At 41.5% G+C, this 14843-nt stretch overlaps 1 protein-coding gene across 2 annotated transcripts in view; it reads right to left on the reverse strand.

Moving 5' to 3' along the window:
* The window catches only part of LOC139369515 (homer protein homolog 3-like), a 34743-nt gene that overhangs the window by 6882 nt on the left and 13018 nt on the right, over nucleotides 1-14843 (reverse strand). For both annotated transcript variants that reach the window (XM_071108790.1, XM_071108864.1), the window contains exons 6-7: nucleotides 6537-6673; nucleotides 5031-5187 (exon numbers count right to left, since the gene is read on the reverse strand). In XM_071108790.1, coding sequence (XP_070964891.1) covers nucleotides 5031-5187; nucleotides 6537-6673 — 294 coding nt within the window. The remainder of the gene's footprint in view (nucleotides 1-5030; nucleotides 5188-6536; nucleotides 6674-14843) is intronic.

Raw genomic sequence — 14843 nt, forward strand, 5'->3', positions numbered from 1 at the left:
AGCAAGACCAAGGAGCTAATTGTGGACAACAGGAAACAGGGGGGGGGGTGTCAATAGCTTCAAGGTCCTCTGTGTCCAAATTACTAAAGACTTAAAATGGTCCAAACACACGCGCATAGTCGTGAAGAAGGCGTGACAGTGCCTCTTCCCCCTCAGGAGGTTGAAAAAGTTTGGCATGGGCCCTGAAATCCTCAAACAGTTCTAAAGCTGTACCATTGAGAGCATTTTTACTGGCTGCATCAGTGCCTGTTATGGCAATAGCACCGCCCTCGATCGCATGATGCTATAGTTCGCCTTGCAGTATTGCCTTGAAGAGGCAGCTTGGTGTGGTGCATTTGTTGGATTTATCGAACGTGTGTGTCAAACTGTATGTGTAGACGGCTTGACAGAAATGGTGAATGTTGAACTTTTGTTGCATACATATCCAGATGATGCTGCCTACTATTTTGCGCAATGATGCTTATGGTGTGTTCGAAGCGTCACTGGGGCCGAGCTCCCTGCCATCCAGGACATCTATATCAGGCGGTTTGGTAGGAAGGCCCGGAAAATAGTTAAAAATATAAGGGTAAGGTGGCAGGTACCAACCAGAATCAAACCACCCAAGCCATAGACTATTCTCTCTGCTTCCGCACGGAAAGCAGTACCGGTGAATCAAGTCTGGCACCAAACAGGCTCTTGAACAGCTTCTGTCCCCAAGCAATAAGACTGATAAGTAGCAAACAAAATAGCTACACAGACTGAGTTAACCTTGTATCTTTATTGACATTTTATTTTTGCACTGTCTCTACGCACACTCCCAGAGCCCTACACACTCACTCCATCATCTGCTCACTCTCATACATTTATAATGACTCTACACTCACGCACACCCACTCACATACAAGCTGCTCCTACTCTGTTTATTTTATATCCTGTTGCCTAGTCACCTTACATACATACATATATCTACCTCCATCAATCCAGTATTCCTGTACATTGTAAAAGTTGTAATGGAACTGACCCTGTACATAGATAGTATGCTTACTTACTTATTGTGATCTTAATATTTATTGTGTGTTACTGCATTGTTGGGTTTTGAGTTTGCAAGAAAGGGATTTCACTGTTTTTGTGCATGTGACATTGAAACTTGAAACAAGTAACAAATACAATATGGTAAAATGAGCAGAAAAGAGCTTGTATGGCCATTGTTAGCATTGTGAGAGAACCAACAGATGGGCTTTTAAAGCAGTGTGTGCTCTACCATCTCTTGAGATCATTTGTCTTTACAGAGGACGTACGCCTTCGCTCCTACTGCGTCTCAGCTACAGAAGTGCAAGGTAAGACATGAGAGAACAGGCTGGGGACCAGAGCATCCCTGCAGTGTCAGAGATAACCCCGAAAACAAATCACCAGAGCCCTCATTTAACAAAACTAGTCTACTGCTTCGAGAGCCTGGAGAGGAAAGGGCTTACTAGCCAATGGCTTCTCTGTTCTTCCTCTCTGGTGTTTTGTCTTTTCCTCCCTAACTAAGGCAAGGGAGAAGTAGGGTGTCCTGTCCTAAAACTGCCTTCCAGCCCTGCCAAGCCCTGGAGAAATGGTCTAATTCCAACCACCTGGTTGACTTTGTTACAAAAGGTGATAACCTTCACTTTGTTGGACTGAGATGGATGTTGTTCCCCTCAGTGCCCGGAGCTAAAATATGACTGTTGACAGCCATTTTTTCCAGCAGATTTGCTTCCGTGGTACTTTAATCTGCCACATGAAAGAACCTCATTTAGCTTGACCAAGGGCACATTTCTATTTTTTTGAATTAAATTATGCAAAACACATTTCACCCTCTGATTATCGAGCCACGTCAACAGTGATATCCCCCGAAAGGAATAAACATTGTATCAAACCAGTGGTGTCCACAGTTCTGATAGGAAAAAAATTGGATGCCACGGAATGAAGGGTACCGTAACAGTTTTCCTTGGGTTGGGTTCATTTCAAATCTGCCCACATGCCCAGATCTGGCAGCACCCAAGTGATCATCAATTCACCAGTGGTCAATTTGGTTTGACATTCGATATCCCTATGGGACTAGTTAGGGACCATCAGTAAATTACACAATGTACATGGGGACAACATTTTAAAATGTCAATACAAACTATAAATTGTTTAAAATATACAAATATTGAAAGCATTTCATGAAACTACTAAAGGTTGTGCAACATGAAAATATTGGCCCCTAACTAGCCCCAGAGATAGGCTGATAAAATTTGTCATGGTCCCACACACCAGCCTGCTGAAGCTAATTGGTGAAAGAAGTTGGCTAGCATTAGCTAGCCTAGGCAACTCCAAGACCAGATGGGTACTATAAGCTTGTATCCTCATTGACCTTTTTATTTTTGGTCTCTATGCACACTCACAGGGCCCTACACACACACTCCATCATCTGCTCACTCACTCACACAACATGCACATACATTTATACTGACGCTACACACATGCACACCCACCCACTCACTCATACAAGCTGCCGCTACTCTGTTTATCTTATATCCTGATGCCTAGTCACCTTACCCCTATTTATATCTCCCTCCATCACTCCAGTATCCTTGCACATTGTAAATATGGTATTGGAACTCACCCTGTATATAGTATGCTTAGTTACTTGTTGTGTTCTTCATATTTCTTTTTTTTCTAGTATTACATTGTTGTTGGGTTTTGAGTTTGCAAGAAAAGCATTTCACTGTACTTGTGCATGTGACATTAAAACTTGAAGTTGATTTCCTTGGTCCTTTACTGTGATGTCTTACGAGATCAACTTCAATATTGAAGATTGTGGGCTCTATCTATAAATGTAATTTTTTACCATAATTTTTAATCCCCTTTAGTTATTTTATACTCCGCCCCCCCCTCCCCACTTACCCCCACCTGATTGGTGTAAACAAACAGATGACAACACTTCATGTACACAGGACATGTAGTTAAATAATTATACATTCCTAATTTCCTCTTTCTGCAAGAGTTGGATTTTCATCCACAGTGGCCAATCCACCATTTGTTGTGATCTAAACTCCAACCCTCGACAGATTAACCCATCTTTCCCAGAATAATGTCATTTTGTTATTTCCTTTTGCAATACATTCCTCCATTTACTGTGATGTCTTACAAGGGTCCTGACCTCCCTCCCTATTTCTACTGATATTACCCTAAAAAATAAATACATTACCCAAGAGTATAATGATATTTCCCGTTGACTGATCGTGGTTTTTCAGATCCCCTAACAATACAGTTTGCAGGTCCATCTGAACCCTGACATTATGACATAACAACCATTCCGGGACCAGACTACAAAAGCGATTCACCGATGGACAGTACCAGAAAATATGTTCTATTGATTCGGTTTCGTTGTAGCAGAGTCTGCACAAGGCTGACTGTTGAATGCCCCATATATTGAACGTTCTTTTTGTAGAAAGTATTTGTTATAATAGCTTAAATTGAAAGGAACGGGTTGATGTGTAAATTGTTTGATATCGTCTCTTCCAATTTAGTGGCAAAGCCACGATGAGTTGGATATCATTTTATATTGAGCATACACCTCCATACACTATTAGTTGCTTGTGTGACAATTATACTATCCTTGTTTACAATGTCCTTTATAAATATTATACCCTTCTAGCACATTTTTTCCAATAATACTTTTTTTTTGTCTTCAGTACATTGGAGTTTAGCCAGTGGGCTGTAATATTAAATATCCATTTTCTGGAGGATGAAATTAATTTTCCCAACTCTGTATGACTTTAAAAAAGGAGGATACTTTAAACATTGGCAATCTACCGAAAATGTAAAGGTTTTAAATCCGCAAAAAGGCCACTCTTAAACATAGGATGGGCCTCTCTTAGTCCCTCTTTTGGTGTGTCCGACAGTTTTCCATTTATATATGAGTAATTAAAACATGATAGTAATGGATCTTTCAGTAGTTAATCAAAAGATAGATACATCTCTATTGGAATGCCATTAAAACAAGGGGTTTCCCCCTTTAAGAGCTGAAGGATTCATTGCCATAGAAAAGATAAAAAAATATAAAAGATGAGCCACATTTGTGGTACTGTTTATCTCAGATTTGAGTTAGTTATCTTGTTAACTCCTCAAACTACATTCATAGCAGTTGCGGTCGGTACCGTTTAAGATTACCGTTTAAGATTAGAGGACAATTTTTTATGACCATGGCCTTATTTCTATTACTGCATATTGGACAGTGGAGGCTCCTCGGAGGAGGAAGGGGAGGACCATCCTACCCAGTGATTTTATTTTTTATTTTTTATGAAACAGAAAAAAACATTGCCTTTTTAGATAAAACTATACTAAATACACTGAGCATACCAAACATGAGGAACTCCTTCCTAATATTGAGTTGCGCACACCATCGTCTTTCTCTCTCTTTGAGTCAACATTTTACGCAGTGCTGGCTAGCTGTAGCTTATCCTTTCAGTACTAGATTAATTCTCTGATTGGATGGACAACATGTCAGTTCATGCTGCAAGAGCTTGATATGTTGGAGAATTGTTCCGGAAGTCGTCATAATTACTGTGTAAGTCTATGGAAAGGGGTGAGAACCGTGAGCCTCCTAGGTTTTGTATTGAAGTCATTGTACCCAGAGGAGTTCGGAAAATAGCTGTCCTCCGGCTACACCATGGTGCTACCCTACAGAGTGCTGTTGAGGCTACTGTAGACCTTCATTGCAAAACAGTGTTTTAATCAGTTATATGGTGGTGTGATTATATTTTGTATAGTTTTATCTAAAAAGGATAACTTATAATTTTTTAATTTACTGAGAAGGACACCCAGTCAGGAAATCTAGCCCCTTTAACTGCCACGGGACCACTGATCTTAAGTAGATCATCTGCTGTTGCTTTGAGATGGATCTCTCTCATGGTCAGGATCCTACTTCTAACACCAACGTGGCAAAGGGATACCCATTCAACCATTATGCATCTAGCTAGCTAGCTTTTGTAGCTGGGACGCAGACAGCCAGAATAGCAGTGGTCTGTCGCCATAGCGCTTACCTGATCTCGGAGCCTCTCAGTCTCTTCCTGATACTCAGCCAGCTGTTTCTTCCACTCCACCACACCAGTGTTAGCCTCGTGAAGCGCCGCCACTAGCTTAGCGTTGCTATGCTGCAGGGTGAACAGCTCTGCCTCCAGGTTAATCTCACATATGGACCTGGTGGAAAAAACAAATCAGAAGATAAGTGTACCATGATTAGATAAATCAGGTCATAGGTTTAAATTATTGCTCACCAAGTGACATACAGAGCTATTCAGGGGCTTTAGCATGTCTAAATGTGGGACTATTAGATTCAACGGACAAGAGCTTTTAAATAACATGAGGGAGATGGGAAAGTTACACCAGTCTTCTAAGACCACCATCTATGGCCACAGGCAAAAACATACAATTTCTAACCGCCTGCCAACTACCAACCAACTCACCATAGCAACAGGCACTAAAAAACATACAAGACTCATTACAAGCATGAAAACGACAAGGAGGGGCTGCCAGAGAACATGGGGTGTCAAATTGTGTTTTTGTGTGCTTGTGCGGGATGGAGCGCAGACTGGTGTCTGAAAGGCTCTGTGGTAGAGCCTCATTAATGACCTTGTTTTAAGTACACATGACTCAGCCTCATTCAGTAGTCAGTGGGATCCTGTCAGTGGGTTCAACCTCCCACTGACAACAACCTCCACAATAGAAAAAACGTACCGCCTTGAGCCATGACTTGATTTAGCTAGTACATTTCCACAGCTAAAACACAGCCCATTCTGTACATCCTATATAGAAGTTATTATCTAATGGTATGCTTAAAGCAATAATCTGTTCTAAAAAGGCTTTGCATCTGCCATTGTGATCACATTTATGCTTTCGCATCACAAGTCACTGAACGTTAATCATCATTTGACACGTTAGCGCAAACGCTGTCCTAGAAATCAGATGGGGAATGCACACTACGCCTGGTGACACAATGTGATATCTGCTCAGTGACTCACTAGGCAACGCAACAGTTGCATGACAACATAAGACAGTGGGTTACAATAGGCTACATTAAAATGTTACATTTAATAAAATGTCACAGTATGCCACAATTACAATAAAATGTCACATTCTGGCACCAGCTAATATGGGTTTAAAGGTGATTTGAAGACACCAATGTGACTTCACAGAGATAGTGGCACATTAATAACATTTGTAGAAAGATAGTGTGTACAGTATTCTTTTGTCATTCATATACAAGACATGGGAAGTCTACAGTATATTTATTTAACCTTTATTTATCCAGGAAGTCAAATTGAGGTCAGAAGACCTCTTTCCCAAGGAGGACCTGGTGAAAATCTCAATTGCATACTCCTCGTGTCCTCTCTCCTGGGTTTTGAGAAGGAAGTGAGGAGAGAGGACGCAAAGAGTATGCAATTGAGATTCTCCTCTGGCCATCGTATAGAATGAGTGCGGTGGCACAATGGAAGTAGACCTGACTAAGAGCTGTTTGGATCTCATTGAGCCTTGTTCCATAACATTACCCTTCAGACAGCATCTTCTTGATGCGCTCCTTCTCTGACGTCAGCTGCTCCATGTCGGCGCTCTTGCTGCGGAACAGCTTGTCCTCGGGCCCATTGACAGTCAGCAGCGGCGGCGAGTGGCGGTCCTCTGACAGCTCCTGGTGTACAACCGGGACATGGTTAGTGACATGACGGATGTGTCATCGAAATGGGTTACCTGTCAACTCCAATCCTACTGCATGTCCAACTCTTCTTTGTTAACTTGCCTCACAATGAAGCTGACCACAAGTACTCTACATTATGAAGGGTAGGGGTGGCCAATCAGCCTCCTGGAGAGCTACTGGGTATGCAGGTTTTTGCTCAAGCCCTACCATCTAACACACCTGCTTCTACTAATCAGTGGCTCATTAAGACCCTGATTAGCTTAATCAGGTGTGTTACAGCAGGGCCAGAGAAAAAGCCTGTGTACCTCAGGAGGATCCTCTGTGACTCAGTTGGTAAAGCATGGCGCTTGCAATGCCAGGACTGCGAGTTCGATTCCCATGGGGGACTAGAATGAACAAAAACAGTATGAAAATGTATGCACTCACTTCTTTCTGTAAGTCGCTCTGGATAAGAGCGTCTGCTAAATGACTCAAATGTAAAGAGGGTTGGCCACCCCTGATACAGGGCATCACAGAGTTAACAGCCTATTGATTGTTTTAGACCAACCAGCTCTCACTTGAATATGTTTAAAATAAAACTATAACCGCTCTATTAAAGTGGTGAATGAACAAGTATTGTGTCCATCTCATGTGTCTTTCTGAACTAACACAGAGAGCACATAAATAAAGAGATAGAGATCTACCCATCTGGTAAATTGGTCCACCTGTTAGGGTAATTAAGAAGACAAATGCTTAAAATAAAGATGGAGCATATCCTAGTGTTCCCATTAAAATCTAATCATTTGTTGTTATCTGAAATGGGTTAGAAATTACTTAATGTATATTTGTCATAGCTACTTCCCTGCCAGTTGGGGTATGACTGGTTCTATAATATGACAGATACAGGGTAGCTCAGCGTTTGTGATGTGAGCAGACATGTATTGTTCTTGAGGGACATTGAAACCTAACCCCTCTTGTTAGCACAATAAAATGACAGCAAGAAGATGAAAGGCTGTCGCTATACTGTACATTCAAACACCTCATCCAAACGACAGGGTGGCAGCAGAACTCCATCTGCCAAAATTAATTAGGTCATTCTCAGCCACCATATCCATGGCACAGGTTCAAAGTTGAACAGCCAACCACGTGGAGCCACACAGCTGCTAAACGCCTTACTTTGTAGAGCATAGAGCAGCATATGGCTCTTTCCCTTTAAAGTGACTTCAATTCAAAGGAACATTCACTGAGTTACAATGATTCCTTTCATTTGCTTGCCAGTGTATATTGGAAGACAATTCTTTGTACTGTACATGAACAAAGCAGTTTACATAAGGATTGCTTTGTTCTACTACAGATCTCACAATTTGCAACAGAAGAGCTAAATGTGATATTACTAAACAGACTGAGAAACTTCAAGCCTATTGTGAAGTTAGCTTTTTTTCTTCGTAGACCAGCTCTCATGTCTCATTTTGTGTTGGCAAAAATTTGCTATGGCTCAATTACACTCAAGTTTGTGAAACCATTTCCCTCAACATAGGCTGAGGAACAAAATCCAACCAGCTCCAAGCTCCCCCCAACAAAAAAACAGAGATAAATTGGTTCAAGTCCATCTCTCTCTGTTTTTTTCTCTGTGGCCAGATAGAAAACCAAACCTGAATTTGACAAGTGCAGAGTGCTTCTGTGAGGCATTGCACCCCTACACTCAGAAAAGCTTGTATTATTAATTTGTCTCAGAGTCTGTATTCCCACAGTGTTCTATTTTTACGGCCTAGCCACTCTCTCGCTATCCTTACAGTATATGGATAACAAAATACACAAGGCCAGCATTCAAAACGGAGCTGGCGCTAGCTAGGTCCAGAAGAGAGGAGCAAGAAATCAAAGCTAAGACAACTCCACACACCAAAGTATATGGCTAGGGAGCACAGGTCTCTAAATGATTCATACTGTTGATCATGTTGTTTCGGTAATAATGGATTACAAATTTCCAATACTTTTCCCTCATCATTGACTAACGCATTCCAATTGGAGCAAGCGCAAACATAAGACAGTGAGTGATACAAGGTCCAATGCAGCTGTTTTTATCTCAATATCAAATAACTTTTGGGTAACAATGAAGTAAGTACCTTACTATAATTGTTTTCAATTCAAATGTTCATTAAGAAACAAAAATAACTTATTAGAAAATAGAAATTTTTCAAACAAGAATTTTGCTAGGACTGTCTGGGTGTGGTCTGAGTGGGGAGGGGAAGACTGAAAACTATCTGTTATTGGCAGAGAAGTTTGGAACCATCTTTCTTATTAGTCTATTAACTAATTGTGATGTCACCAGGCAGGCCAAAACTACATCCCACCACAACAGGCTGAAATTTCAGGCAGTATTTTCAGCTCTTTATAAACTAAAAGGGTATTATCATAATTTTCACAATATCACATTATTATTCCAACCTCATAGTGTGAAATATAGCTATATAAAAACACAGGAAAAATCACATTTTCGACTTCACTAGAACTTTTTTTTTTAAAAAGCTTAAAAAGCAGGATAGCTAATTAGGGTTGGTGTTCAAAGGATGATATCTTAAGTGGAAGATTTTCCCTTTAACTGTACAAACAGATCATATTTGACCATGGGAATATATCCTTCCTTCTGTTTCCCTATGCTCTCCAAATCTGCCCTCACCATACTGTAACTGCATTATTGAGAACAATGGCTCATTGAAACACTTGAGGTTTTCTAGGACAAGAGGCTCTGAACTCCCAAGTCCCATTGAAAATGCAACATGAAGTAGGCCATCTGGGGGACGTGATGGGGACAATGCCTTTGGAATAAAGAGCAGTGAGTGTGCTCTCTCTGTCAGTCGGCAGCAGATAGAAGAGCGGTGTAATAGACATGACACTCACCTGAGAGATCTGTGAGATCAGCAATCCCATGGTGCATCAGTGGCAGCGTGGCAGAAAAAGGGGGGGGGGGGGGGGGGGGGGGGGGTCAGAGAGAGGTGTGTTTTCATGAACAGAGCATTAAAAAAAAAATCTACCTACCAGCAATATTTCAGTGTAAAGCTTGGTTTGCTCCACTGCACACCATTTTATGCAAATAAAAACAAAAGAGAGTTGCTGGTTATTTCAGTCTGCTATTCACATGATATGTAAAATGGTAGTTACTTTATATACTGTGAGATTCCTTGAAATAAACACTGCTATATTTAAGCAATAAGGCCTGAGGGGTGTGGTAAAGTATATGGCCAATATACCACGGCTAAGGGCTGTTCTTAAAAATGTAGTATGCTTTCTCTTGCACACTCATCTTCTGCACATCTATCACCCTAGTGTTTAATTTGCCATACTGTAATAATTTCGCCACTATGGCCTATTTATTGCCTCGCCCCCCTTATCCTACCTCATTTGCACACACTGTATATAGACTTTCTCTATTGTATTACTGTATGTTTGTTTAATCCATGTGACTGTATGTTTGTTTATTCCATGTGTAACTGTGTTGTTGTTTGTGTCGCACTGCTTTGCTTTTATCTTGGCCAGGTCGCAGTTGTAAATGAGAACTTGTTCTCAACTAGCCTACCTGGTTAAATAAAGGTGAAATGTAAAAAATACAAAAATGGGCAATTCCGCTACTTTTCAACTTAATATTCATTATCTCCAGCACCAAACCAGTGTACATACAGTATGTGAAAACAGCGTGTTTCTATGATCGGTCATTAAAAAGATAAGCTCCAAGAAAATGCTTCTCTGTGACATCACAGGTTAGGATTAAAACTTCTTTTTTTTTTAAACAAACAGTGATTTTCTAAACCTGCCAATGAGTTTCTAGCCAGAGGGATGGTATTTTCTTGCTTCCCACACTGTTTTTAAAATGTAACTTTTGATGATGTCATATGATAGACGTTTTTAACTTAATATTTTTTTCTACAAAATGTTGTAATGCGACATTTTCACATACACTTCATGGCCAAAGTCCGTGGTCACCTGCTCGTCGAACATATCATTACAAAATATCAAATCAAATTTTATTGGTCACATACACATGGTTAGCAGAAGTTAATGAGAGTGTAGCAAAATGCTTGTGCTTCTAGTTCCGACCGTGCAGTAATACAGTGGGGCAAAAAAGTATTTAGTCAGCCACCAATTGTGCAAGTTCTCCCACTTAAAAAGATGAGAGAGGCCTGTAATTTTTATCATAGGTACACTTCAGCTATGACAGACAAAATGAGAAGAAAAAAAATCCAGAAAATCACATTGTAGGATTTTTAATGAATTTATTTGCAAATTATGGTGGAAAATAAGTATTAAAAAAAAATAAGTATGATGCGCCTTCTTCACCAAAGCTGTCTGTGTGGGTGGACCATTTCAGTTTGTCTGTGATGTGTACGCTTTTGGAACTTAAAACTTTCCACCTTATCCACTACTGTCCCGTCGATGTGGATAGGGGGCTGCTCCCTCTGCTGTTTCCTGATGTCCCTGATCATCTCCTTTGTTTTGTTGACATTGAGTGTGAGGTTATTTTCCTAACACCACACTCCGAGGGCCCTCACCTCCACCCTGTAGGCCGTCTCGTCGTTGTTGGTAATCAAGCCTACCACTGTAGTGTCGTCTGCAAACTTGATGATTGAGTTGGAGGCGTGCATGGCCACGCAGTCATGGGTGAACAGGGAGTAAAGGAGAGGGCTGAGAACACACCCTTGTGGGTTCCCACTGTTGAGGATCAGTGGGGTGGAGATGTTTCCTACCCTCACCACCTGGGGGCGTCCTGTCAGAAAGTCCAGGACCCAGTTGCACAGGGCGGGGTCGAGACCCAGGGTCTCAAGCTTAATGACGAGTTTGGAGGGTACTATGGTGTTAAATGCTGAGCTGTAGTCGATTAACAGCATTCTTACATAGGTATTCCTCTTGTCCAGATGGGGTAGGGCAGTGTGCAGTGCGTCGTCTGTGGACCTATTGGGGCGGTAAGCAAATTGGAGTGGGTCTAGGGTGTCAGGTAGGGTGGAGGTGATATGATCCTTGACTAGTCTCTCAAAGCACTTCATGATGACGGAAGTGAGTGCTACAGGGCGATAGTCGTTTAGCTCAGTTACCTTAGCTTTCTTGAGAACAGGAACAAATAATGGCTATTAATATGGAGTTGGTCCCCCCTTTGCTGCTATAACAGCCTCCACTCTTCTGGGAAGGCTTTCCCCTAGATGTTGGAACATTGCTACGGGGACTTGCTTCCATTCAGCCACAAGAGCATTAGTGAGGTTGGGCACTGATGTTGGGTGATTATGCCTGGCTCGCAGTCGGAGTTCCAATTCATCCCAAAGGTGTTCGATGGGGTTGAGGTCAAGGCTCTGTGCAGGCAAGTCAAGTCCATCCACACCAATCTCGACAAACCATTTCTGTTTCACTTTGTGCACGGGGGCATTGTCCTACTGAAACAGGAAAGGGCGTTCCCCAAACTGTTGCCACAAAGTTGGAACCACAGAATCCTCTAGAACGTCATTGAATGCTCTAGCGTTAAGATTTCCCTTCACTGGAATTGGAAGCCTGAGACCATTATTCATCCTCCACCAAAACTTTACAGTTGTCCCGATTCATTCGGGCAGTATACCGTTCTCTTGGCATCCACCAAACCCAGATTTGTCCATCGGACTACCAGATGGTGAAGTGTGATTCATTACTCCAGAGAACAAGTTTCCACTGCTCCAGAGTCCAACGGCAGCCAACTTTACACCAGTCCAGCCGACGCCTGGCAATGCGCATGGTGATCTTAGGCTTATGTGCGGCTGCTTGGACATGGAAACCCATTTCATGAAGGTCCCTGACGAACAGTTCTTGTCCTGATGTTGCTTCCAGAGGCAGTTTGGAACTCGGGAGTGAGTGTTGCAACTAAGGCCAGACAACGTTTATGCGATACGCACTTCAGCACTATGCAGTCCCGTTCTGTGAGCTTGCTTGTGTGGCCTACCACTTCGCGGCCGAGCCGTTGTTCCTCCTAGATGTTTCCACTTCACAATAACAGCACTTACAGTTGACCGGGGAAGCTGTAACAGGGCAGAATTTTGACGAACTGACTTGTTGGAAAGGTGTCATCCAAAGACGGTGCCACATTTGTGCCACGTTAAAAAGTCACTTAGCTCTTCGGTATGGACCATTCTACTGCCAATGTTTATCTATGGAGATTGAGTTGCTGTGTGCTCGATTTTATACACCTGTCAGCAATGCGTGTGGCTTAACTAACCTAATCCACTCATTTGAAGAGGTGTCCACATATGGTATTGTGCTGGAGATAATGAAAATGAAGTTGATAAGTGGTGGAGTTGCCCTTTAAATGCCAGGATGTCATAATCAATTCGACTTCATTTAGTAGAATTCGCTGCACACTATTGAGGAAGAGACTCGTCTTTCGAGACACAGGTGTATTTGACAACAGCTGATAAATCAGCTAAGGGGACACACTGTACCAAAATGAACGAATGGCAGAAATCAACACAATAACGTATTAAATGACATTCTCAGTAGGATGAGCATAGTATGTTGATATTTGTTGCTTACTGCATTCGTTTTTACTAAACAGTACATTCTAAATAGTATGTAGTATGTAGTTAGTAGTAGTTAAAAACAGATTTCGGACACATCTACAAATCTTTCATAGTTATGCCACAGACGTGACAGAACATCTTCCATAACCTTAATGACTCTCAAGTCAATTACCATCATCCTTCCATGATGTGGTAACATATTAGGACCGCTGTGTCCATGCTTAATGTTAGCAGATATTTCTTACATTAACGGGCACCACTTGTGTTTAGAGCACAAATCAATACGCACTGTCATATCTACAAATCAATGCAAGAGGTGCTGGAGTGGATTCATTCTGCCTCTGGCTAGTCAGCCATAGCCAGGCTCTGTGTGAATATGGCTCAAAGTATAGGGATGAGTGCACTCTAGATGGAGGAGATGAATGGGTCAGTGGACTGTACTGTACAAAGAAATGCGTGGCACTCCAGCCAGTTTCCTAGGTGACCCCATTGCAATTACATTAATCATTCCCACAGGAGCCAAAGGAATGTTCCTCTGGTCACAAAGGACATGGGGGCATAGTTTGTGGAACTAATGTGATAAAACAGGGTGAAATCAGATCACATCCAAATAAGCACCGTTGTAAATAAGCACCGCTGTAAATAAGCACCGCTGTAAATAAGCACCGCTGTAAGACGTGCAGTTATAAAACGTGACCCGAGAATATCAAACAGGTGTGGACCAGGAAAGCTATGAGGAAGAATGCATATTTTTTTCAGTTGTATTGTTGGAGTTATGTCACATTTATGAATACGCCTACAATGTCGTCTCTGGGCTATTTATTCTATACTGACCATTGTTTATAGCACATACAAATTATTTGTCAATAAAATCCCTTTAAAATCCCTTACACTCATGGGAATTGGCCTATATGGATAGGGCTGAATTGAAATCTTCCTTACAGAAGACATATGGAAAGCCTATACATAACGATGGTAGCAATTAAAAGGAAACGGTTTGGAGATTATGGGAAAACGATTAGACTAAAGGTGAGAACACAACAGTTCACCTGACAAGACTGAATGCAACATTTTTTGTGCATTTTACATTTACTTTCCTTTTCGCAGCATTTGTTGATAAACTCTGAATACATTCAGTAACATGAGAAGAATATTCTTGGAAGATTTGGGGTATATGCAACATAACACAAAAATGTGAGTGAGAGGTCTAGCTGGTGTTTCCAAGTGGCCACACGCACCTCTCCAAAGTGTGCACAGTTACTAAGTAATTTCAATGCACTTTTATGACTCAAGAGTGTCTTCAACTATAAAGTGCTTTTTTTGATGTCCTAGCTGTGCAGTTGAGGAACTAGAGCAAGCACACTTGTAGTTGTTTTGAACACTGCCCTACATCTCCACCTATACACCTTTACTGTTGTTTACTCTAAAAATGGCCCATTTTAAATCGCAATTTGTGTCACGTAGGCATAATTTGAAAGCTTGTTCTATTGCCAACATGACTAGCTAAATGATCAAATACGTTCTTATGTGTTAGGCTTTCACAAGACAATTCAGAGAAGCAGATGATAATTTTTGGTGGTCCGAGGCAAATATCCTTCACAATAAAACAAACATAGGCTCATTCTGTTCAGGACAACCCAGGGTATGAGCCTATGTTT

Source organism: Oncorhynchus clarkii, chromosome 1, assembly GCF_045791955.1.
Source record: "Oncorhynchus clarkii lewisi isolate Uvic-CL-2024 chromosome 1, UVic_Ocla_1.0, whole genome shotgun sequence".
Taxonomy (NCBI): Eukaryota; Metazoa; Chordata; class Actinopteri; order Salmoniformes; family Salmonidae; genus Oncorhynchus; species Oncorhynchus clarkii.